The sequence below is a fragment of the Amphibalanus amphitrite genome, unplaced genomic scaffold (assembly GCF_019059575.1).
Source record: "Amphibalanus amphitrite isolate SeventyFive unplaced genomic scaffold, NRLGWU_Aamphi_draft 001764F_arrow, whole genome shotgun sequence".
Lineage (NCBI taxonomy): Eukaryota > Metazoa > Arthropoda > Thecostraca > Balanomorpha > Balanidae > Amphibalanus > Amphibalanus amphitrite.
The window spans coordinates 63,487-90,173 of record NW_024883257.1 but is presented as its reverse complement, the minus strand read 5'-3'; the positions used below and the strand labels follow the sequence as shown (position 1 = coordinate 90,173).

The following is a 26,687-nucleotide window of genomic DNA, read 5'->3' as shown; positions in this document are numbered from 1 at the left end:
ATGGCTCTGGATACGGGCTATTTCGCTCAAGATTATCGCCATGTCATAGATAAATGACAAACCGGGAGCTTCATAGCTTCACGGCTCGTAGGTATGCCTATTCATCATCTCTGCCATTTTACGCTGTGCTTTTTCGTTCGGCTGCTGCAGCCTGCAACTGGCTATTGCTGACTGGATGTATTATGCAACTGTCTTTTTATTTATTTGAATTTTTGGCATTGTTAATGTTAAAGGAAATATCGCAACGCTTGGTGTTTCACTACACATTTTTAGCTTTGATTCGTTCGGCGGAGATATGGCGAATTCTTCCGCGCATTCGTCCGCGAGAAACAATCAATTGATAAAAATGTATGAATTGAGCTCAGAGGCTCGCTGTACTCAGTGACAGCACCTGTCTACCTTATATGTATTAAAACGATCGATACCACTGGTTGTCGTTCATATGTCCTATTTTGTGCATAAACAAAGTCAATGTTTTTAAGCATGAACGTTATCAACAATCATCATTGCAAGCCAGGTGCCCTTTCAAATAGATGCATTACCGTGCATGATTTTCCGATATCTTTATAAAGGTCCAACAGATCTATGTAGATAATGTGAGTGTGCACTGGGCAATGTGCATGCCATGCATGCATATATGTATTCAGAGAATGCTGACAACTTGGCAATAGATATCAGTTTTCTGCACCAAATATTTCGGTAAAGGTCGCGTCCAGTGCCGTGTGGTATAATAGAGCTGTCCTCATCTCCTGCCACTGCGTCAGTGCGGCGTGGGCCCGTCCAGCTCCGGCGTGTCGGTCAGTGTCACGCGGCACGTGTCGGTCGCGAGGCACGGCGCCTCCTCCAGCTCCAGCAGCGTCAGTCGGTTGGAGGCCTTGAGCAGCGTCCCGGGCAGGTAGAGCGTCACCTGCGGCCCCTGCGCCGGCCAGTACCTGCCCAGGTTGAAGCCGTTGACGAAGGCCACGCCGCGCCGCCAGCCGTCCAGTCGGAGGAAGGTGTCCGTGGGTGAGTCGGCGTCCACGCCGGCGGGGAGGTCGAACTCGCCAGTGAAGAAGGCCGGCGCCGCGGCCGCGGTCAGCCGGTTGGTGGCCCGGCCGGCCAGCTGCCGCTCGACCTTCCCCAGCTGGGTGTCGTTCAGGGGGATTGAGAGCTGCTCCCAGCCGCTGAGCCGGCCGGAGCCCAGGAACACCGGCGACACGATACCCTTGATGTCGTTCAGGAAGTTGCCGAAGCAGATGCGCCCCTGATTCTCGGCGAGTATCTGAAGCCGGCTGCCGTCCTGGACGGAGACGGGCAGCTGGTAGATGCTCTCCCCGCGACTGAGGATGCCCACCTGAGCGCCGTCCACGAACACGTAGCCCCTGTCTCTGAGACCGGTGACGTTCAGCAGGACGGGGTCCGGCTGGACCCCAGTCACATTGTGCGAGTACAGCACAAAGCCGTACGCCTGACGGAGCTGCTCAAAAGTCAGAGGGTCGTCCGAGAGAACCGGGTCGTCTGCGAGGCCGCGCACGGCCGCCAGCAGACCCTCTGAGGCCGTCATCTGCACGGCGCCGTAGGCGAGCACGGCCGGCTGCGGCGGCGGCTCTGGCACCGACCACGTCGCCACCGAGAGAGTGGCGTTCCGCATCGCGTAAAACTTGTCGGTGAGGTAACCGTTTTCAGCAATCGGCGCATCGTAGTCGTATGAGGTGGGGCAGGCCTGGAAGTTGTTACCCAGGTTACTACCTGCCGAAAAGCCAAACGATGTTCCACCGTGTGCCACGTACACGTTGACATTGGCCTGCATGTCGAACATTTCATTCATTGTGCGCACCACGTCCTCTGTGGATCGGGTCGAGTGCGGATAGCCCCAGTGGTCCAGCCAGCCGGGGTAGTACTCCGAGTTCACCAGCGGTCCGCTCGACTCGAACAGGCGTTGCACGCCGAACGCGGCCGCCACGTCCGTGCCGGGCCCGAAGTCGACGGTGGCGTAGGCGGCCGGCGTGGTGCCGCAGTGCAGCAGGCTCTGGCTGTCGCCGTCCGTTGTGAACAGGACGGCCGACTCGCCCAGGTGCTGGCGCAGCTTGTCGGCCAGGTGCTGCAAGTAGACGTAGTCGCACGCGTGGAAACTGCCGTACTCGTTTTCCACCTGGTGACAGACGGACCGGTCACACGCGAAAGGCCAGCGACAAACGCGGCGCAGCGTCTCAACACATGGCTGCGCCTACAGTGGAGATGTTTTTAGTAAAAATCATGGACCGTTTTCCATATTCGCATGTTATCAACAGCAAATTTTAATTCGATAGAACCACGGAGCAAGCTCACACAGCCACCTATTGTCTTGTTAATTGTGTAGTACAATTGAGCTCCGTTATGTCGCTAGGAGCCTCATTAGGCAATAGCTTCCAGCAGCTAACTGCCTTCATCCATCTACAACGGAACTGTAAAGCGACCTTGAACCCAAAACACATAGTCTGCTATCCGTCGGCCGTGGCTGCCATGAAGATATTAGACGGGGACAAGTCAGCTTATGTCGGCGTCTCTCACCGCGATGGACAATTAAGGCGGCGCACGCCGCCGGAATGGAGCCACCACGTGTCGGTGTCCGTGCATATATCGTCCGAGCGCCGACAAATCGCAAATGAAACGGCGCCATAACTTGCCGGCGATGAGCCACGAACAACATACTGAAATATTACGTTATACGTTCCGCCTCCGAACCAGCTCAAATTGTGGCGGCCACCACTCATGCCGGGCCGAATTAGCCACCGTGATGCTTCAGCGACAGAGACTGGAGATCGCCGGCAGCGAATTGCGACTGCGACATCATTTTGACAAACAGAGAACGGAAATTAGCGTTGTTGAGCTGGGTGAAGTGGTCGCGTTTCCGGGACGCTTCAGTATCAAAGGCTAACGGGTTGCCTGACATGCTCATTGAGCTGGTCTTTTTGTTCCTAATGGCTTGAACTGCGAAGTAGCAAAACCATAGCTTTGTGGGCAATATCCAAGTCTAGCCTTAAACGGTAAACATCAACAATCAACATAGAGGCCCGTCAGAAGCTTGTGGGAAACTACATATAAAAAATGTAGTGATTTGTGAACCATTCCGTAAGAAGGTTGCGTAGTTACTGACTATTGAGATGCAGAAGTGTATCCCTGACCGTCCTACCTCATCCATTAATTGGTTGAAAAACCTTTTCGTCTTATTTGCTCACATATAACGTTTATTCTTTCTTCAGCTTGTTTTTCTGACGATTTTTTCTTCATTTCCTAACTATTATTTTGTTCTTTTTCTCCGTGGGTCTCTCTCTCTCTCTCTCTCTCTTCCTCTCTCTCTCTCTCTCTCCTCTCTTTCAATCTCCTTTTATTTTATTCCTTTCCTTCCTACCTCTTCACCTCCATCTTCCCCCACCCCTCCTTCCCTCCCACTCCCGCGCTCTCTGGTGGCCCGGCCGTGTCTTTCGGTGCCGATCGCCTCTGTCGATCGGCCGGCTGCGGTCGGGGGGACACCGCGCCGCGCTCTGATGTTGCCGTCCCGTCCCTAATGGCCTCTGCACGGGCCACCGGCCACCGACCACCCAGCCGAAGACTCGACCGCAGCACCGGCTATTTATCGTCGGTCGCCGCGAGACGGCAGCCGTTTTTGTCGGATCGACGCTCCACTCTGCCTCGCCCACATTGTGTGCGGCAGAAGAAAAGCCCGGCCTACTACACCTATGTTTGTTCTGGTATGAAAGGATAAGGGAATTTACTTGACGCTACTCAGCCGCCCAGCGAATGTGATAAGCTCGTCTCCTCCTTTGTTGAATTCCACCCTTGCGTCTGTCACTAGGCTATTGTCCGGAGGGCGACAGTGGCTTTCATACTATCATTGTATGGTTGTAAACACGTCTGGCAGCAGTGAATGTAGTGTCCTTTACATCGGTTGAGATCGGTGCGCATGACCATTGTCGTTACACTCTTATACATATAGGTACCGATAGCGCTGAAGGCTGACTGAGGTAAAGCGCTAATTGCTCGAATCCTCACGTTCACGTTCTCGCACCTTAGCATAAAATCGAATAAAATGGTTTTCGATATACGAATGGGAAGATTTATCAAATTATGCCTGATTATGGTTAGGTCGATTCTGCCCTTGCTGATGGTGATGAATGGCATTTTTATATTTCTTGCCATTGTTAACATTTCCATTGGCTTTGTTTGATAGATGTTTCCGCCGCATTGTTCTTAGAACCAAGTTGTTCTCTGTCCTCCCCTCTCACCTGAAGCATGATGATGGGTCCTCCGTTCTCGTACAGCAGCGGCTTCAGCTTGGGCAGCAGCACGTCGAACCAGCGGTCGAGAGGGTCGAGGAAGCGCGGGTCGCTGGTGCGCAGTGGGGTCTCCGGGTCGGCGGACAGCAGCCAGTAGGGTAGGCCACCGAACTCCCGCTCAGCGTCGATGAACGGCCCGGTGCGCAGGATCACCAGCAGGCCCTGGCGCTGCGCCTCCTGCAGGAACGCCACCAGGTCCTGCTGACCTGCGCAGCGGCAATGCTGTGGTTAAACACATGGACGGGGGGGGGGCGAGGTCACAGCTCACACCACACAGACCGTGGGGCGATGGTGAGGTCACAGATTACGGACCATAGAACAGGGCGAGATTGGGCCGTGAACCAGACAGGATGATCTACGGGTCAACTATTCCAGACCTTAGGGGTGAAGATGTCCCAAGGTAGTTTTAATGCCTGGCGCTAGCACATACATGCATATTGCATACCCATATGATCATAATGCATGGGCATTGCTAAGGCAAAATGGCTGACGGGTGGATCATGGTAACGGGTGAGATGTCGCATCCTGGCTTAGCATGACAATAAAGACAGGATTTTATGCAGTAATGCCAGCAACATAACGTGGTGTGTTTTGCATTCCTCCGAGCTTTTTACGTTAAGTTAACATGGGAATGGATTACTTTAGTTACTTTATATCATTTCATCATTGTCACGAAGTGAACAAACCCGGCTGATTTTGGCTCAGTGACCTCAGAACTGCGCAGTTCACTTTCTCGTCAGGGGGGGGGGGGGATTATATGGGGATTAAGTTTTGCTGCTGTGACAGTGAACGCAATCCGCTTTGCGACCGGGTTGTTGTGACTGAGACATCCCTGTAGGCGGGCACAGGGCTATTTACGGCTATGTCATCTGATAATGCCATAATAGCTGCTGAGCTCGGAAACATACATTTTCAGCTCCATACATACTTAGCACTCGGAGCTTTGATCTACATACTTGTTTCAAACGGCGAGCACATCCGATTTAATACGCTTGCGATATTATCGAGATGCATAGCTAATATTGATGAAATTGCCTTCTTTGGTTGATATTGCCAGATAATTGAACTATTTGTTAGACCATGAATGACTCAATGCAAAATAAACATCTACTGAATGTAATTATTATTGTGTATAGATACAGCAAAATGATATGATATCGTGTTGCAAAGAAATAGTTAGCGGAAGCCGTAAGCATAGCTGATGTGTTTCATGTGGTTCGTTTGACGTGCAGACACGGCGGCTCCAGAGGATATTTTTGGCCTGAAATGGTCACTTGTATCTGCAGAGCTCGGTGCCAGACAGGTCGACAGAAAGGAAGAATAGCCCTCAATAACCAGGCGCGGTAAATTCTTAGCGCCGCACTTCGGACCGCTCACCGGCTGTCATTTTCCAGAGATATTGCTAACTGGAAACGGGTCGTATGACGGAGAGGCTTTGGGCCTCGGAGCATACCAAAGACGGCGCGACATTGGCCGGCGGTCCGTCCGACAGATCACCAAATAAAGGCGGCCTCTCACACACGGCACGGGCCGGCTCAGCAGAAATGGCCGCCCGCCGCGCCGGGCATAGCAAGCAGCTGCGGCGGCGCGGCCGTTAAAGCTGCACCCCACGGCCCGGGCCCGGCTCACGGCGCTCAAACGGCCCTCTCTGAGCCGGCCGGTGCGGCCTCAGATCCAGCGCCGACCTCCACCCCACCGCAGAACGAATGACCGGCCTCCGCAGCTGTCCGCGAGAAAACCGAAAACCGCCCGCCAAAAACGCTGCTGCGGAGTCTCGAATGGGCCGGTAGCTAGCCGAACTTTCGGACGAGTTGGTCGGACGGGCGAAGTGTGCTTGGGATAGCGTGGCGGAGCAGCAGCAGACACAGACAGAACGACTTGGAAACTAATGTGACAAGTTTATTTATCTCGAGAAAATAGCAGGCTCAAGCTACTCCTCAAATTTTCAGTTTGGCCATTTTGTGAACACGCACTTGGTCAGTGCTGTGCAGCTTTAATTTGAACTTAGACACGGCTGAGCACAATCGCTGTCCTTTATCCTTTCGAGCTGAGGCGACGGAATTGGTTCAGCAACGTCACTGAAGCATTTCTTTGTGAGCGGAAACAAAGGAATCCCAAGCTGCCCGGACCCACCCGAGGGAACAATGCTCTGCGGCTATTAACCACACTTATCTCTTGCGTATTTCACTGTCTCTGAAACACATAAACTGAGATCTGGGAATGGCACGCAATATTTTATGAGGCACGCTAATTTAGACGGAACAATGCGAGCGCGGCGCCGTGCGAATGGTTACGGACATATGTCGCTGGCTGGCTGACAGGGAGGAGTTACGGACATCCGTCGTGAATTGACGGAGGAAGGAGTTACGGACATCTGTCGCTGGCTGACAGGGAGGAGTTACGGACATCTGTCACGAGTTGACGGGAGAAGGAGTTATACCGGTATCTGTTTGGAGTTGACGGGGAAGTGACGGAGTCACACGGTCGTGGTAACCGGCCTTTCAGCGGGCCAGGCTGGTCCCTGAGTAATGGAGTCCATCCATACTTCACTGTTTGCCCGGATCAGACGGCGCTCTATGTTTTGGCAGTAGGTAACTCAGGGGCACTGGCCATCTCGATTTGGAACAGAAGCGCTGCTTGAAGAACAAAGGTGCACGTTTAGTATGAACGTTCTCATTATTCGTCACAACTTGACAGATACAGTCTGCAAGATTATAGCGTTGTATCACGAGGATAATTTCCGTTTGATAAGCTCACTCAACATTTTTGATCAAAGCCCGGAAAAACATTGACGCGTTATAGTCCGAAATAGCAATTGACGTGTTATTGACCGGACTCCAGCAAAAACATTTACGCACCGGATACTTCGTCTTGCAGCATTCTGAAATGTGCGCGCTCGTCAAACTTCACTTAAAATACTCACATAGAGATGTTTGTCGGGAATTGATCATCGATGAATATGGATGTGTGCCAACAAATCGGCAATGAACTTCTTTAGCCAGATTCCGTGCGATAGTCAAGCTATACTTTATGTTAGCGTTCCGAAAAATATTCTATTTGCGTCTCTCTCCCTCTCTCTCTCTCTCTCTCTCTCTCTCTCTCTCTCTCTCTCTCTCTCTCTCTCTCTCTCTCTCTCTCTCTCTCTCTCTCTCTCTCTCTCTCTCTCTCCCGCTCTATCTATCTATTTATCTATCTATCTATTTATTTATCTATCTATCTATCTATCTATCTATCTATCTATCTATCTATCTATCTATCTATCTATCTATCTATCTACCTATCTATCTATCTATCTACCTATCTATCTATCTATCTATCTATCTATTTAGTATCTATCTAGTATCTATCTATCTATTTATCTATCTATCTATCGAGCATCTATCTCTTTTTATCCTTCTTTCTTTCTGTCTACCTATTGTTCTCACACTCCTTTCAGATAATGTGAGCAATGAAAAGGCATGGTCATTTGGAAATTTACGTAAAATACTTTGATATTTTGTATTTCATGGATTCATAGGGGTTGTAACCTTATTTTACGCACCCTCATTCATAGATGATAGAGTAGTCGTAAAACGTGTCAGCGTTCTGTTACTTTGCGCGAAAAATGGGACGTGGTCCAATGATGGAGCATCAGCGTTCGGCAGTCAGCACTCAGCGGTCATATTTCAAATTGGAGCCTCAATGACGATACCCCGGAGTTGGATAAACTAGGGCTACTCTAACGGGAAAGGTTTTGATGGTAGCGATTCATGAAAACCGGCAAACACCTGTGGCGTGAGACAGAAACAATTCTGATGGCCACTGGCAATCTCACGTGTGAGCTTATTTCTCATTTGCGAACTGGTATTCTAACCCGTGAGCTAGTATTCTCACCTTTGAACTGGTATCCTCGCCTTTGAACTGGTATCCTCACCTGTAAACTGGTACTCTCCGGGCTCCGGCTCGTGGCTGTTCCACTCGACGTAGGTCTCCAGCACGTTGGCTCCCAGCGCCCGCAGACGCAGCAGCCGGTCCGACCAGTAGGCGCGCGGCACGCGGAAGTAGTGCACCGTGCCGGAGACGTAGCGGAACGGGGCACCGTCCAGCGTGAACGTGTTGTTCTCGTAGTCGATGCCGAAGCTGGGCGCCGCTGAGAAGTGCTGCTCGGCGCCGCGGACTGCCGGCAGGGTGACCGGCAGGATCGCCAGCATCAGCAGCAGGCGGGGAGACATCCTGACGGTGACGGTAGTCTGTGGAGGCTGTCTGAAGGCACTGCAGAGCTGTGGGGCTGAGGTGTGGTCCAGATAAGAGGCCGACGTGTGGGAGTGACTGCACCGGTGCCACCAGGCGGACCGCCGCCGGCGTCTGACTGCGCGAGCCGCGCGGTACAGCCTGTATCTGGTCCGCTGGCAATGTTTACAGAAGACGTACCGGGGAGGGGGGGGGGGCTGGGTGGGAACTGTCACCAGCTGGCCGGTGTCACACCGGAGAAAAACGGCAACCGTCACAACAGGGCAGTCCGCGGGTGTGCTTCACGAGGTTACTCGCATCCACTCGCTTCCCCACAGCACTGTTGTAGCGCGGTCTTAACGTTTAGTTCTGTGAAAAATAAATATTTAGCATCTTGACCAAACTCGTCACAGCACTTTTGCTAACCATCTGCCTTTTTGTATTGCCTATATCCTTAGTCCTCACCAAGGTGGGGAGGGGGGAGGGGCGCTGCATTCGGTTGAACGTTGATGGTACGGTACGCCATAAACGGGTAAGACCTAGCTGGCCTAGCTCACGGACTACTAGCTCAGTGGTGATGATCGCTCATTTATTCATGTTGGCTGCCGGCTTACCCATCCAGCGACTGCACGTTTCGTCAAAGCCAGGCAGCCAGCCAGCCTCACCATCAGTGTTCAGCGTTCCTCTGAGAGGGAAGCGAGGGAGATCGCCTCAGGAGCCATCGGCGTTAAGATGGCCGGCCATTCAGATGACTAATCACCCCCGGCTCAGGGAAAACATCCACATTTACGGCGGCACAGATAATCATCGGAGTAGCTTTCTTCGTAAATATAGCACTTAGTTACGTATCGGATTCTCCCTTCAATTTCTTTCTCGTCTGTTCATCTGTATCGTTCTCTGGTAAACAGATACATAAACGTCAGGGATAGTTTCAGGGGTGTGTTTTGGCCCAATACCTTTTAATGGAAAAGGTCTTAGTGTTCATATTGACAGTGAGTTTAAACAACATGGTATCTTATGCTTTTTAACCAAGTCTGTGAGTCTATACCTATCGTTTGTTGAATATTTAACATAGAAAATCATTTGAAATCAGGCAACGTTAGGCAGACAAAGGAGGCAGTTTTCCCTAATGAATATGATCCGAAAAGAATTCTAGGTACCACTCAAAATGTCAGTACCAATATCTTGGTACGGGGTGTGTACCTAATTATCTGTGCAATTGACGCTTGGTAGAATTCAATTTTCGCGCACATTGGTATTCATATTTGTTATTTCTAGCACAGTTATGTTTTGTTTGTCCATAGATTGCGCACGATACGTTAACTTTAGTTTTGGCCTTAATTTCTAGTTTTCGTCTATAGGTAAATAAAAATTTCTAGGTCAGAGTGCTCAGGTGTATTGCGTCGACTCAAAGTGAAATAACTGAAACAATGAAAGGATTCGAAACAACAGTAAATGTTTGTGCTAGAGAACAGGCTGTTGGATACAAGTCAATCTAAATTCCTCGCCAGCTGAGATTATGAGTCTAGTAAAGTTAAGAATGAACTGCTGCTCACGTTTCTCCGTGGGAATTCAGACAAAACTCAGAGTTTAACGTTTTTGAGGGAACCGAACATCTTGTTTTTTTTTTTTTTACCTTTAACTTTTTTTGTGGCAAAATAAGACGTCACTCAAAAATATTATCATTCATTATCTTGGACGAGGCCCCGAAAGACCTTTCGTAAAATGTGACCTCAAAACCCCATCTTTGAATGGTAGTCATTGATCAATAATATCAGAGCTTCAAAGATAAGATAATTTGGTGAAACATTTTAAAATAAAACATGTATGTGAAACTAACAGCTACGCCTGACACCTGACCTTCACCTAGCATAGACCTGATTTCGAATTTAAAATATTTTATGAGTCAATATTTGGGACACAGGTGAGCTGCCTACCAATCACGCAGATATAGTAATTGCTCTAATGCAAGACGTTTTCTCCAGCGTTTTCTTGCCAGTCGTTTTTATCGTCCGCACATATCGCGCGAGCTCCCCGGCGCGACGCTCCCACCTCCGCGCCGCGATGAGTGGCTGTTTGCTGCCTTCTGGGATCAAGTGGCTGTGCCGCTCACGGCCGGCGGGAGGCGCGGCGCGCGGCGCATTGATCTGAGGTGGACGGAGCGTCACACCACGCGGCGCCAGCTGCAAGAGGAGGCCGTTCGCACCGGCCGGCCAGCCGAGGTGACGACCGAACCACGTCAGGGAGGTGACGGTGTTCGTTATGCTTCAAATGTAGATGATTCTGAATCAGCTGCTATTTTCAGTTTTCTTTTTACGGGCGGTGGAATGGTGATGTGAGGTAGGACGGCCCAGGCCGACTTTAATTAGACCGAAGCCGTCTAAGCCCTCAGATCAATCCCATTGAAGCTCTTGGCTGAGGTCTGACTTTGGGTGTTCGGTTGTGGCGCTTTAATTGTAACCAGTTGCTGCTCAAGGAACTGTGCCTGCTGAAAGGAGAGGGCGACGAGCTCGTCTAACTCAGAAAACAAATATTGTATAATCTTTCACGTTGCTTTAGGAACTGTGTTTTTGTAAAGCATCGCCAATAATCATAGACATAAATGACCTCATTCTTAATATTATTGATGAATTAAAAAAGAAAAAGATGCAGATGGCTTCCTTATTTGCCTATTCTGGGTCGCATGCCTACTCTCGGTTCGTATTTTTCGTTAGTCTTTATGAAGATGACTGCCTAGAGAAAAATAAACATTTACACCGATTGGAGGCGGCATACCTGCTACATCGTTAAGAAACATTTAGTTGAATGTTTACTCACAGTTGGAAAAGCTTTAACTTGGAACGGGAAAAACTTCATACGCCCCTCCCCCCTTATAACTAAATTTGCACGGAATCGGAAAAAGAAGAAAATGAGCAGTGGACATATCGAAAACTTTGAATACTCCACCACCTGTCAACACGTCAGCAATATATCTAATTGCTGAGTTGCGAGCTTGTCTATAGCTAGCGAGCGGCGCCTTGTGACCTTTGACTTTACAGCCGACAGGAGGCGATTATCACCAGCTCGTTGAAGTGGCTCGGCACGTATATAGCGACATACAATTCTCAGGAAACCAGATGCTCGCAGCCCCTGCGGAGCTGCAAGCACACGAGTATATTGCATTGCACAGAACAGAGTGCAATCAAAGTTCAAACCCCATTGGCTGTCACACGATCCGAACTACAAATAGTTATTTTGCACTATATCATATGGTTAGATACTTGGATTTTGGAAAGATATCCAGCTGGTAAACGGGTCCCGGGCTTACGCAATCAAGTGGGAAGGGTACCAATCGGAAGTTTTAGAAAGCTACTTGGGCTCGCGAGTGTCTGAAATACCTAATGGTTTCTCCGTAGATTCCAATGCAAAAAAGTTTAGATATTATCACAAAAAAATGGAATAAAAAATAACAGTTTAATGTTAGGTTATTATGACTACTCATTTTGCGTGCATACAATTCTGATAAAGATTTTTTTTACAATATTTGATGGAAGAAGAATCAAAATTCGTGCCCATCGAGGAAATGTATTGGATATTCCGTTCCACTGTGGCCGTGTTCAGTGGAGGCGGGTCTCAATTGCCATGTTTTACTGAGGCGTGCACTGGTCCCAGCTGCCATGTTTGGTGGAGGCGGACACTGACCCAGCTGCTGCGTTCAGTGGAGGCGGGCGTTAGCGCAGCTGCCACCCTGTACAGAGGCGGGCGCTTGACACTGACCCAGCTGCTGCGTTCAGTGGAGGCGGGCGTTGACGCAGCTGCCGCCCTGTACAGAGGCGGGCGCTTGACGCTGACCCAGCTGCTGCGTTCAGTGGAGGCGGGCGTTGACGCAGCTGCCGCCTGCCGCCCTGTACAGAGGCGGGCGCTTGACACTGATGCTGTGATTGGTGGAGGCGGGCACTGGCCCCAGATGCCGTACTGTACTGATGCGGGCCTCTATTGCCGTGCTGCACTGAGGCGGGTGTTGTCCTAGCTGCTGTGTCGCACTGGGGCGGGCGCTGGCCCAGCTGCCTTGTGCTGAGGCGGGCGCTGGGTCAGCTGCCGTGCTTGATGGAGGCGAGCCCTAGTCCCAGCAGCCCTGTCTGGTAGAGGCGGCGGCCTCGGCTACCGCGCTGTGCTATACGGGCGGTGGCTCCAGATGTTATGCTATACTGAGGCGGGCGTTGGTCCCACTTCCAGCTGCTGTGTTGTACTGAGGCGGGCACTGCAGCCCTGTCTCCAGTGGGAGCAGGTCCCGGTCCCTAACTACCGCGCTGTGCTAAAGCGGGCCCTGATCCCAGCTGCCCTGTTTGGTAGAGGCGGCCTCAGCTATCGCGCTGTGCTAAGGCGGGCGTTGGCCCCAGCTGCCGTGCTGCAGGCTCGCCCGGCCCGCCGCGCCGGTCTGACGCAGGTATTGACGCACCGTGCGCCCGCCGTGCCGGCTCTCTCACAGCGCACGCTGGTGAGACCCGGTGCCGGCCCGAGCAGAGCAGACCCAGTCGGGGTCCGCCAGAAGTGGAGCAAACAGGAACATACAAAACCAGGCAGCACGAGATAAGACAAAATGAAACGGGACGGGAGGAGACGGGCTCGATGGTGCACGCGAGAAGCTAAATTATGTGAGAGATTAATGGGTAGATACGGCCGATATACACAGAGTCAATATTTCGCATTCAGATGATCTGATACAAGCCGCAGTTGGTTGGTGGGTATGGTATGCAATCGCCGGTAGTGAAAAACGGTACAGGATGTCTGTCGGTAGCCTTCCATACAGAGCAAAATGTGCAAGAGAGGAGCAGCAGTTGCAGCCGATGGAGGCACTGCAGCCGCTAACTGAGCCGAGCTGAGCGGCTCCTGACCACCGCCCCCGCGGCTCGCGGGTATCACCACCGCCGCTCGGCGCAGTTTGATCGAATCTCGACATCCGGCGGGCCAGCTGGCCTGTTGGGTCGCCGCAGCCCGGTGGCCGGCGTGCCATTGTTACTGTTGATCTCCGCCGGCTGCAGCGTACACGGGCAGCGATCTGGCGCGATCGATGCGGCGCCGGTGGCGGCGAGAGAGCGTCGTCGCTATTCCTGGTGCAGTCGGCGCCGCCGCTGTTCCTGGCAGCAGGCCGCTGTCGACACGTCTCCAGTACAAGGCGACCACGGCGTCCGCGGGCCCGGACCCGCACACGGCCGCCGCCGCCACCCGCACGCCACACAACGACCTTGACTGCTCGGCGAATTTGAGCTGTTTGGGGGAGAACTTATCCCGGTTTGATGTTTGTTTGAATTGAGCTGGTTTGATAGCAAGTGTTTGTAATCTTAGAACACCGTTTCCTAGTACCTCGTTTGGTAGTCTTTGCCTCTGAAATGGCCTGCTATAAAGAAGCAACGTTACCGTACTTACATGCAAAACAAACAAGCAATTGAAATAGATCCTGTTTAGAAGTACCCGTTTGGTAAAGATTATTGAGGAACCTGACATAATGACAGCTATCGCCTGGGCAAATGTCGATTTAAGTGCAATGCATCCATTGTTCAGATTATCGTGTTAATCTTCTTAGTGGCATTGCCTAGCATTGCATCCATTAGTCTCAGCTTGTGGAACTAGCTCGGTATAGCCACGCTTCCTTATTTACTTCAACTTACTTGATGAGAATAGTTCGCAGTAATACAGGTATCCTATGTTTAGACTCAGCATGATTTCATTATTATATATTCCAGATACTTGAGTTCCGAGAATAAAGCCGTTCAACTGATCTAATAAATGCATAGACACCAAGCAACAGGCTCTATATAGCTTACCATTAGTTTGTAAGTTGATATTATCACGATGTAACGGCTCATCTATTCGAGGACTAAGTAAGCATAATCATCACTGAAAAAAGGCACAGTGAACGTCTAAGAACATGACATGCTACAAAGTTCCATTGGCTCTCTACAGCCAGTGTATGGTAGAGCCTGCAGTTTGAGTTGTGTGGAGATCTGGCCGCGATGGCGACTTGTCGGGGCTGCGTGCCTCCAACATCTAATGGCGTCCGTCGGCTCGTCGCACTGGGGCCACTCAGGCCCACGAGGCACCGCCAAATTCACTTACTCGCGGCCATGCATACTGCATGTCCGGACCGGCCGGCACAGATGGCTGCTGGTCGGCCCGGGCTTGCCAGCAGGCCGGCCAGTCCGTTCGCGATGATCTGGCCAGAGTGAAGCGGTTAGAGACAGCACAGGTCAGGTGTGCCAGAATTACGCACATAAATTGAGACGGCAAGAGACAGGTAGCGACGAGATTTGGTAGTCACTGCTGACTGTTGCAAGTGCTCCGTTTCAGTTGAATAGACTGAGGTTCGTCGATACCGGCTGTAACTCGGCCCGACCGGTGCATTATTGAAGTGTGCTGTCAGGGGCGCCAACGAGCGGTGTTGACTCGCCGTTGTCACACAGTATTGATGGCGGCCGCTGGGGTAGGTAAGCACTTACAAACATCGATGATGGCGGTGTCAGCTGCAGGAATCGATGGACTTTGGGGCTCCCTATTGATACACTGGTCAGGCGGAAACATTGCAGCTACTAGTCACCGGAAGTGGAAGATAAATGACGACATCTGACAACCCGGCGGCATGAGATCATGACACAGTGGCGCGACAGAGGCCAGGCGGTGGCTGAGCTGAGCGGGGACGGGGGCGGCCGGGTTGTGACGGTCTGTCGGCAGGGGGCTGGGGCGGCCGGGCTGTGACGGTCTGTCGGCAGGGGGCGTGAGGCGGCCGGGCTGTGACGGTCTGTCGGCAGGGGGCGGGGGCGGCCGGGCTGTGACGGTCTGTCGGCAGGGGGCGGGGGCGGCCGGGCTGTGACGGTCTGTCGGCAGGGGGCGTGAGGCGGCCGGGCTGTGACGGTCTGTCGGCAGGGGGCGGGGGCGGCCGGGTTGTGACGGCCTGTCGGCAGGGGGCGGGGGGCGGCCGGGCTGTGACGGTCTGTCGGCAGGGGGCGGGGGGCGGCCGGGCTGTGACGGTCTGTCGGCAGGGGGCGGGGGGCGGCCGGGCTGTGACGGTCTGTCGGCAGGGGGCGGGGGCGGCCAGGCTGTGACGGTCTGTCGGCAGGGGGCGGGGGGCGGCCGGGCTGTGACGGTCTGTCGGCAGGGGCGGGGGGCGGCCGGGCTGTGACGGTCTGTCGGCAGGGGGCGGGGGCGGCCGGGCTGTGACGGTCTGTCGGCAGGGGGCGGGGGCGGCCGGGCTGTGACGGTCTGTCGGCAGGGGGCGGGGGCGGCCGGGCTGTGACGGTCTGTCGGCAGGGGCGGGGGGCGGCCGGGCTGTGACGGTCAGTCGGCAGGGGGCGGGGGCGGCCGGGCTGTGACGGTCTGTCGGCAGGGGCGGGGGGCGGCCGGGCTGTGACGGTCTGTCGGCAGGGGGCGGGGGGCGGCCGGGCTGTGACGGTCTGTCGGCAGGGGGCGGGGGCGGCCGGGCTGTGACGGTCTGTCGGCAGGGGACGGGGGCGGCCGGGCTGTGACGGTCTGTCGGCAGGGGGCGGGGGGCGGCCGGGCTGTGACGGTCTGTCGGCAGGGGGCGGGGGCGGCCGGGCTGTGACGGTCTGTCGGCAGTCAACCGTTTATATCATTATACATAGGTGAATGAAAGGCCTATGGCTTGAATATAGATTTTAAATGTTTCTCGCCTAATTAGTGGCATATATAATGACAAAATAAAAGTGACCGTCGCTGCTCTGTTGTGCTCCAGCTGTTACACAGCAGCAGTGCTCTTGGCACCGGAAAATAATTGGACGGATAGCCAGCGGCTGACACGTTCTATCCCGCAAAGTTTCTCAACTCGCTGACGCTATTGTGCCAAAGTTAGTTGTCCCTAGGGCTCGTCGTACATTTGACGGCTTAATCATTAAAAGTTGTCTTTGTGGTCTCTCTCGGCTATTGAAATTACTTGCGATGTGAGCGCCACTGTTTGATGATTTGTGAACGAATGGCGAATGCAGGATCCGTTGTGTATGTGCAGATTTTTGTCCGAATCTCAGCCTCTAAGATCATGAAGATAGTCGTGCGATATGCTAAATAGCGCAATCAAAGTAATCGACTGCGGCTTGTATAGGCATTGTTGCAAGCGTGTTCTTTATAAATATTGAATAGGCATATGGATGGCATGTTATGCAATGTACCGCAGCTTTGATTAGTTTGGAGCGCATGGCGCAGCAGCATGTTATAAAAGATGCTGATAACAGATGCTCAGTAATCCAGCATTTGTCACTCAATTCGTAACGTCTGTAGGCAATGTAGGCAATTGGAAGTCTGACTCGTGGGATATTATTGCCTTGCACAAAACTGATATGTATGCAATTCTAAGCTCGCAGAAAGCAGCTCACAGTGTTTTAAAGATCTCTTTGTTTTCTTGTAATGCACCCTGCCTCTTCCCTTCGCTCCGAGTTCTCTGTGTCCGTACCTTTACCTGACATCTCCGAACTCCATACCTTTACCTGAACCAACTCAAACCGGATTCAGCTGGCGCTGGCCCCGTTCGTGCGATTGATTATACATCCTAAAATATCGCTTGGCTAAGTGGCTCTGAAAACTTTTGCAAACGTCAGCGCTCTTTTAGAAGAAATACATGCCTGCAACGAGCTATGTCAGCCATCAATACTTAGCATTCATCTAAGATCTTAACTTGATATTTAATACATTCATATGGTTAGGCTTTAAAGTAGCCCCAGCAACACATGCAATGTTACCGGTTACACAGTTGCCGTTTATTTGATGTTCTTAAAGGGACAGTATCACCATTTTGATGAAATTTGACATTGCATAGGCCCCACCTTTCTGGTCCGGGAACTGAAGACCGATCCTCGAAGCTCCACACCGTTATCCCGCTATCGCCGCTCAAAGTACGAAAGGTGTACCACACTTTGAATCGTGCTTCACTATCTTCACTGTTTAAATGTTTGCGCCGTTTTGAATTGACCGCCAGTAATAAAACTTTTACCCTGGTCATTTCATCAAATTTTATAAAGCCAAAACGTTTTTCGCACTTATTCATCACCGTTAAATTCATTAAATAGTCGTAGGCAATTTCCGCTGTTTCCTTCGGATTCTAGCGGCTCAACAAAAGAATTCCTCCAGCTTGAATCACAATCTCCCTCCAATGTATGACGTTTATCACGTGATTGTCACGTGATATTTTCTCCCATTGTCAATTGTCACGTCCAATTGTCACTCCCTCCAATTGTCACGTTATATTTTTTATAGGCAATACCTAAGGCTACCTCTCCCTAAGGACAACTCAATCAGAAGAACGACCGCGTAAGCGTAGCGTCAATAATGTATTATCTGCGCCAGTTCTGTAGTAATTTTGCATGCTTCCAAACTGGCGGCCATGCTTGTATAGTGGTGGTTCGCTCATGAAAACGAATCATGAAAATGAAATGTGGTTGCAATATTTTTCACCGAGTTCGGTCCTCAAACTATGTTTTTCTGATTCAGAAAAATAAGAAATGCTAGTAAAAAAAAAAATCAGCTCCATACATGGATTTTTTTTCGATGATACTGTCCCTTTAATGCATAGGTTTATGACACATCATATGCACGTTTAGGTATGCATGCGATAAAAACATATAACCTCACCATTCTCTGCCACCGCATGGCCGACAAGCCTGTCCCCGCCTGTAATAACCAGGACACAGCGGAAGCCACAGGCCTGCAGTCTGGCCATCAATCTGCGCTCAACTACATCGTTCAGGCGTCGGGGACTATATCTGCATAAACAAGACACATGACGGAGTGCGACACGGCACCGGCGCACATCTATCACGGCCCGTTCCGTCCTCTGGCGGCGCCGCCGGACACGGGCGGTGGGATATGGGGGCAGGGTGGCTCTGCTGGTCACAGTAACAGTAGTCAGGTGCCTAATGCTGCGCTAGTCTGAGGCGGTCAGTGGTCACTGGGCACTGGCTGCGCAATTATATACACTAGGGTTCCACTAAATGGGTTTACTCTGTGTAAATAGAAACAGCAGGGTTGAAGTGTTCCCTGTTTAACTCGGTAACCAGATCTAATTCACCCGATGAGACACTGTGCCATCAAATAGCTCGGAGTCCAGGCGCCAGTAATCGATCCCAATACACGCCAGCTAACCCTCCAGCCGGGTCCGGCGTTGATGCGGGCGTTCTCGGTGCCCTCAGCTCGGCTCCGGCAGCCGGCGGACACATGACCGGCCCGCTGAGGAGCCCGTGACCCCGACCCTGTGGCGGCGCGGGGTCGGCCCGCCCGCGCGCCGCTGTTCTGCGATCTCCGCACTATTGGCCCGGCGGCGCCGGCTTCGCGGCGGCTGAATGAGCGGCGAGCTCGGCAGAGCGGCCGGCTGGCCGGGGATGGGGAGCGGCGGGCAGAGCGGCCGCCAGTGAGCTGTATTGATCTCCGGCCGCCAGTCGGTCTCGGTCGCCCCGGCGGCCGCCTCTGCAGACGCCGCCACCTGGCCGGCTCCGGCGGCTGCTCGCCCTCCCGCCGCGCGGCCGGCCGGCTGCTGACGGCTCGGCTCTCCCCGGTCTGTGAGCAGTCAGAGCGCACTCGCCACCCGCCGCCACTCCTCTCATTAGCAGCGCTTTGGTGTCGCGCTTAACGGCGACCCGCGGCGGACAGGCGGCGGCTTGCAGCCTCTCCAGAGCCAACAGGGCCTAATCAGGGAATCGTTATTCGTTACCCACCACACAAAGAAGCGTGCGTTGGAGACTGAACACTAAACAACAGTTGGGAAGTGCCTTTGTGGGCGACATATACATTACCGCTACTGCCGCGATCCTATTGCCGAGCTGTGCTGCCTAATCATCGTAACGAGCAGGGTGAATGGAGAAGTGGCCCTCAGTATCCAGGCGAATTATCCTGATAGCCCCGTCGGACCGAGTTTGTATCAGTAACCTCAATAGGCGGCGTCGGCGGGGGACATTGCCGGTCAGCGCGGTCTGGCGCGGACGACGGTAGCATCTCGGCAGTGTGTGTGCTCTTGTGCTCGGACCGCATCAGTCATAACGGATTGGGGAACACTTTTTTGTCGTACCCAATTACGATGAGTAGCCCTGCAGAGCAGTATCATGTAGAGCAAGGTCGACCATACATTCAATGCTTGCGAAACTGATACAGCTCTTAGTTCAGCTTTCTTTACATAGACAGCTGTGAAACTGTAGAAAAGACAATCGTATTACATCATACATGCAACATAATGTAAGTTCCATGTAAATCTGTGAGCTTAATTTTAATTTTTTACAAAACATTAACATCTAATTGAGTGTGGAGCTGACCATCAAGCCATTGGTATCTTATTTTAATCGATTGGCATTCCATTCTTCTGCTTAACCCGCGCCCTGCTGGGGGGGGGGGGGGGTGTTTGAACACCTTGTGGTTTTTCGCGAATATCTCAAAAGCGGCGGGCGGCCGTTTTTGGTACACCTTATCATACATCAATTCTACACATGTTGTGAAAATTTCAGACCAAGGTCATTCAAGGTCAGGTCACCAGGTCATTTGAGGTCACCTCACCTCATAAAAAGTTTCAATGTCTGTCATAGCTACACCGAGTGACCGATCGCTTTGAAACTTTCAGCGATTGCTAAGAGCAATAGCATGTACATTGTACAAAATGTATATCTCAGAATTTTGATATCGATGACCTAAGGTCAGGTCAATTTTGCGACCTCCCCATTATAAGTCAATGGGAGAAAATTGAAATGCGCCTGTTTTGGACGAAAGACATTATAAACACTCCCAAACACCAAATTACAAGTGGTTTAGACACACTGAACATGAAAATGGTGTCCGTGACCCTTGTTTATGCCCTGAGGTCATCTTAGGTCACGAATGGTATCTAACAGTTTTTCGCAAATAATTTTTGATAGAGGCATGCTAGAGCGATGAAAACGCCTTAGATGTGTTCAGCTCGACGATACAGATCGACTGATATGCAAAATGACCCTTTCCGGTCAGGTCATGACCTTGACCTGAGGTCAAATTTTCAAGTTGACCTTTCAAGGTCAAAGTATAGTTCATTCGATGCGTCTTGACGAGAGGAACACGATGCCGGTAAAAGTAAGCTCGTACAGGGCTTGGGTTAAAACTTAAAAGTTATTGCAGAAAAACTGTTTCCAAAAAAATCGGCTATTTTTGCAGGTTTTGCCCCCTGCAGGCAAAACCGTTAACGTTAGGTCAAATCTGAGAGAATTGCTCAGAAAGGGCGTTAATAGGGCTATCGAATGCGCTTTTCCGCGGCGCTGTAGTTCTATTGGTTCCCGAGTTATGCGTTGGCTTCTTGGAAATTTTCGACATTCGACCCGGAAATCGGCGAAATTTTGCCTTCAATGACCACTGGTGACCTGACCTTTGACCTGACCAAAAAATTGACCGAAGTGATTTCGTCATTATTCTTGACGCTCTTTCGAACGCCGCCTTCCGCGTATCGCTACGTGGCCCAGGAGCCGAGTTACAAGGGGGGTGTTCAGACACCCCCCTCCCCAGCAGGGCGTGGAAATCCAGGACCCCCAGCCGGGCGCGGGTTAATAAAACCGGAATAAATGATTGTTAAAGGGAGAAAATGAGCTTTCTTTTTTCTTAAATAAAAATTACTCGACATCTATACTATTTCTACTGTAGTTTCTATAAAATATGAAAATTTCCTAGCACATTTTCGTATGTGAAAAAGGTTTTTATTTTTGCAAAAAAGAAGCAGTACTTGCAGTACTTGTAACACCCACCGAAATGCGTTGTCCTTCTCTATAAAAAAAAAGTCGCAGTATATGGCGCTTTTGTTTCAAACAGCGACGCTTGGGTTTTTGTTTATGTTATCGCCTTGTCGTTGCTTGGTTATAAGGATTCTAATTTGAATTAGAGTTAATTCGGTTTAGAATTAATTAGATTCTAATTCGGGGGTACATAGTGCCTACTCTTCTTTGTTTCCAACATTATTTTGCGCCACAAATGAACGGCATGCGCCAGAAACGCAGCCAAATCTTGCGATTGCGACTACGAAATTCATTATTTTGGCCTCAGAGCCTGAAGCGAATAATACAAGCATATTTATTTCAAAAAGACTTCAGGTTTGTCGAACGGTGTTATGAGAATTTTGATAACAGTACTGCATAAGTTTTTCAGTGATGCCGCAAAAGTGTTGTATCTATCTTCTTTTATTGTGCAGTCGGCGGGACCGATTCAAAATTGAGTCGTTGCTACTAAAATAGCAGCATATGGCGACAGATGATGAACAGGAAAAATAGTTGCGTAAATTTAGACATAAACCACCCCCAAACCATGAATATCTTTTGAAGGCACTATAGACGACCATTAACTAACTAGATGTGATGAAGATCAAATGTAATGAATACGCTCATTTTACAAAATTACATGCAAGTACCAAAAAGTGATGTAAGTACTTATTCAACGGTCATTTTCAGCGCTCCCCGCTAACGTGACTTCAAGTTGAGATATTTGCGGCAAGGTACCGAATTGAGCAAAATGGTTTTAATTTACATTATAACTTGTTGTGTTTTGTCAGAAAATGGTCCTAACTCAGATTTTGTGGAAAAAGGTCATAATCTCCCTTTAAAGGTTACGTTCGCTCACGCACTATCAGCTGACGGCACGACGACGCGCATGCGTGGTGCGCGGCGCTACCCGCCAGTCGTCGCTCGCGTTGCTTTGTTCCATCCATGTATTACGCTTGACGCATTTGATGGCATGACACTACTTTCTGGAGAGTGCATAGAAACCGTTTTCAGGTGACGGCATGACTATCATTTTTTTAAACAAATTTAGGGCCCAAGCCATCTAAATTATTTCGGCATTTTAACATTAGCCCTCTTACGGTGTATCGAAACGATGGCTCTGGTATCCTAAATTAGCCATTTATGTAAGGCCCACCAATAAATTTCATAAGGCGATATCCGTGGGTGAAGTCTTGTGAAGGTGTGAAGGCGATATCCGGGGGTGAAGGTGAAGTGAAGACTTTTAAATTCATTTCGCATGCATATTTATATTAATTGTTATGAAGAGTTCCATGCCTTCTAGCATTGCATTATTTGCACAGCATGCATAAGTCCCCACCATTTTTATCATTGACTTCCCAAGAGCTTCAGCTGAGGCGCAACAAGCCAATGGACTTGCAGACATATGTTTCAGCTGTCCAATACCGAGGTTTGTGATCACGTCTCTAAGCCACTTACGTGACCAGGAGGGGCCTTATCCCTGGCTGGGAATAGCATGCCGCGTCATGGCTAAGCTTCTGGCGCCTCTGGAAAAGGCTCTCTCCGATTACTGGGTCGCGCCACGGGTCGCCCTACTCCGTGGTCAGTGGAACCGGGCTGTGGCTCGTTTATTTCGGTCACTGGGGTCGGGTGTTGACTCGCCATATACGCCAGTCACTGGGATCGGGCTGTGGCTCGCCTCTCCCCGACCACCTCAGCTCTCCGTTCACCGGTCGGGAAGAGGCGGCCCTCTTCAGTCTCGGGCCGACAGCCGTTTGGTGGTCCCAGCTGTGTCGGCCGCCGCCTCAATGGCCGGCCAAGTCGGCCGCTCTCGGCCCGTCCGATCGCCCGCTGATATATACGCCCGCGGCCGTAAAGTCTGCAGCTGTCGGCTGCCGCAGCGGAGGACGGTCTGCAGGAAACCGGGCGGGCGCCGCCGTGACATAGGGCGTCCAAGGAACCCATTGGGGGACACGCTGCGGCCCAGAGCACCGAGTGTGAACCACAGCGCCAGTAACAACTCACTGAGCAAACCGTGCTGCTTTTTTTACTAGTCAAAACCGGATGCACCAGTCAGTCCCGAGTACTGCGAGATGATACACGGACATCATGCTTACTGCCATGCCTTAGTTTTCAACTAATTGTCTCAGGGCTACAAGATTGTAACTTGTAAGGGTTTGGGGCAGCATAAAATAATCTAATACCGTTTTATTACTGTTCTAACAAAGTGAGCTGGTTTTATTTGTGATAATTATTTGAGCGAAAATACATAACTAATAATAATCAGCTCACAGGCTTTGAAGGTGTTACATAACGACTGGAGGACGCACCAGCCCACTGAAATTTTTGTCAGATACAATCCCAGATCCATCGCTGTTCAAAAGGATTCCCCCAGCCAGTCCTTGACCTACGCCAATTCCGTTTCATCTTGTCACTCATGAGTCATGACCCCTGGACCAAACAGCCAGATTTAGAGCCCAAAACCAGAAAGTCCCGGTCCGTGCTCATCAGTCGGTATGTGGGCAAATCGGTTACACCCGTTCTTAAAAACACCGACCCCTTTCAGCTCCTCAGGTCCAACAACCGTCGCCGTGCCCTCAGCCGCAGTCTGCAGTCTCAGGCGGCCCATCAACCCCTCAGCTGCGGTCTCGGCTCACCCCTCACCCTCAGCTGCGGTGTCAGACAGCTCCGGGCTCACCCGTGCCCTCCAGCTGCGGTTTTTGAGGGTCTCGGCCCAATGCTACATCCTCAGCTGCACCCGCGGCCCACCACCCCCTCACCCTCAGCTGCGCCCGCGGCCCACCACCCCTCACCCTCAGCTGCTCCCGCGGCCCACCACCCCCTCACCCTCAGCTGCACCCGCGGCCCACCACCCCCTCACCCTCAGCTGCGCCGGCGGCCCACCACCCCTCACCCTCAGCTGCTCCCGCGGCGCTGACCACCGCTCGGCGGCAGTTCCGGCGCGGCCACCGCGCCACCATCATCATTTCTCAGCGGCGGCGATCGGCGCGTCGTGGCGCAGACGAATGCGACGCTCCCAGCGGCACCGGCGACGAATGCGGCGCGCGACAGCGGCCCTGCCCGGCTGATAGATGAGCGTCGATGGTGGTGCGGCGCGCGCGCCGATATTGCCGCCGTACACGTACACCGCGCCACTATATTGCAGACGTTTCATAACAGCCCATCAGAATGGATCTCGCTCACCGGGTGTGCATGAGTCGTGATTGTAATTTGCAGCAGGGGTGTCAGGTGATATGTAACGGGAAATGCCAATACTCTTCTATTTGTTGTGCCTATTTCTTATTTTTCCAGTATAAGTACCTACTTGGTAAATGCTGCTGAGTGACACCATGACATCAGTTAATTTTTTATACTCTACGATACAATTTGTAACTTTTAATTAGTTTAAATTCCAGCAAACTTAACCCTAGAACGCCTAGGGGGGGGGGGTTGTATCAACCCCCCCTGAGGTTTTTTCGAAGTGCACCTCCCAAATCCAAAAATACAATCAGATTTCAAAAATTTAAATTTTGATTTTTCGAATTTCTGCCGCCGACTGTGACCTTGCCGACTTCCGGCGCTCCCAACGCGCCATTTTTAGAGCTAGGGAAACGAAATACATACCAAACGATAGAGAATCGCCGCCGAAAGTTGAAAAAAAGTCTATTTTTTCCGAAAATTTGACCTTTGACCGGTCAAAAGTAGGTCAAATGTTGACCTAGGACCAAAAAATATACCACCAATCGCGAGATCTCGTTGAGAGCAATCCGTTGGTTTTTCCGCTAAGCTCTACGACCTTCCGTTTCGAAACGCCAGGGGGGGGTCGTAACACCCCCCCCCCTGGTCGTTCGTGTTATGAGAAATGGCCTGGTCGTGCGAGGGTTAAAAAGCAAGGGCCGAACGATTTTTATGGGCATCCTTGATCCTGCTGCACAGAATACATTTTTCTATCTGAATATCAAAGCACTGCCTGTTGATATACCCAATTCTCCTGAATTGCTTCACCATAGACGTTTTCGTCTAGAGTCTGTATCAAAACACATAACAAAGGAAACTGAAAAAGCGGATATCAACTGTCATCTGTTCTTTCAACTCTTTCAGGAAGGTCCAGCACGCTTGAGTTTGTGGCTCGCTTGGACTTATGAATATGGTGGGTCACAAAGATCCCAAAACTGTCCATCTGAATGGGAAAGAGAGGAAACAAATTGCAGAATATGTTTGCATTAGGTAATTGTCTATCTCTAGTGTTTTAACGTCTGCTGATTAAAGGTTGCTGATTAAAGGTTAAGCGAGAACCGATGCAATGCGTTTGTCAACATTTCAAATGCCTCAATTTTAAAGTAAGATTTACATAGATCTTATCTAAAAATGAACAACGTTATGGGCGTTCCATTGGATGATATAGCTCTCCCTATCCCCCTCCACTCTCTCTCTCTCTCTCTCTCTCTCTCTCTCTCTCTCTCTCTCTCTCTCTCTCTCTCTCTCTCTCTCTCTCTCTCTCTCTCTCTCTCTCTCTCTCTCTCTCTCTCTCTCTCTCTCTTTCTCTTTCTCTCCCCCTCTACGTAGCCATCACAGCGAGACGCCAATGTGCTGTGCGAGATTACCTTTTGTGTCCTTCTATGGCGACTGGAGACCTGACCCGTGCTCGACATGCCTGCGACCTTCGATACAGGCGGCCCATCGACTCACCGCACAATATCCGGTCATTTGCATCAATTCCTTTCGCCGGAGACCACGGCAAACACAGCCTGGTGCCAATGATCGGTCTGGCTCGCTCCTCACCTTCTGCCTTTGTGTGAGGCGTTGTATATACAAGCCGATAGGAGCGCCGAAAGAGACTCATTGGTCGGCTCGGCCGGCACCTGCGACATCCAATCTACTCGGATCGGGAACAAATCACCTCCAGTGTTATTTGATTACTGGGCCCGGGACAGAAGGCTATAGCGTGTCTTCACATTCTATGTGACAATGCCTGCCGTCCGAGTGTCCAGCGCTACTCTCTGCGCTGCGCAGCATTAGTTTCTTACACCAACTGAAACGCAGAGCATACTATAGACCTCCTTTTATCTCTGTCTGATCCTTCACTGCACCACGAGTCTATGCTGACCCGCCGCTGAGCCGGCCGTCGAGCTTACAGAGTCTACAAGACGCTCTGCCGAGGTATCGGACGGCAGCCGCCGCGATAGCTCTGCCAGCAGTCAGCGTTTCAGCGCACGCAGCCGAGCGGAAATATGCACATCGGCCCGGACTGTTTGTTTTCAATTCGCCGGAAATATCAGATAAAAACTCGGCCTCGTGTTTTTCGCGCAGCGGCAGATGCATATCGGACTAATATCGAACGCCGGATGAATGCGAATCGCTCTAAATGGGACAATTTGTCATGCTGACTCTCGTAAAGCAGTGTTCGCCACGGGCCGGGCCAGCCCAACGGGCCATGGGCCGGGCTGGGCTACGGGCTGGGCCGGGCCCC

The 26,687-nt window shown here is 51.3% G+C and overlaps 1 protein-coding gene across 1 annotated transcript; it reads right to left on the bottom strand.

Annotated features, from left to right (window-relative positions):
• Positions 1-605: 605 nt before the first annotated feature.
• LOC122375047 (beta-galactosidase-like) lies at positions 606-8,639 on the bottom strand. The gene is made up of 3 exons (XM_043354202.1): positions 8,209-8,639; positions 4,245-4,501; positions 606-2,131 (listed from the first exon to the last, which is right to left on the bottom strand). The coding sequence occupies exons 1-3, from the start codon at positions 8,504-8,506 to the stop codon at positions 761-763; spliced, it is 1,926 nt and encodes a 641-aa protein (XP_043210137.1). The 5' UTR covers positions 8,507-8,639; the 3' UTR covers positions 606-760.
• Between the last annotated feature and the right edge of the window lie 18,048 nt (positions 8,640-26,687).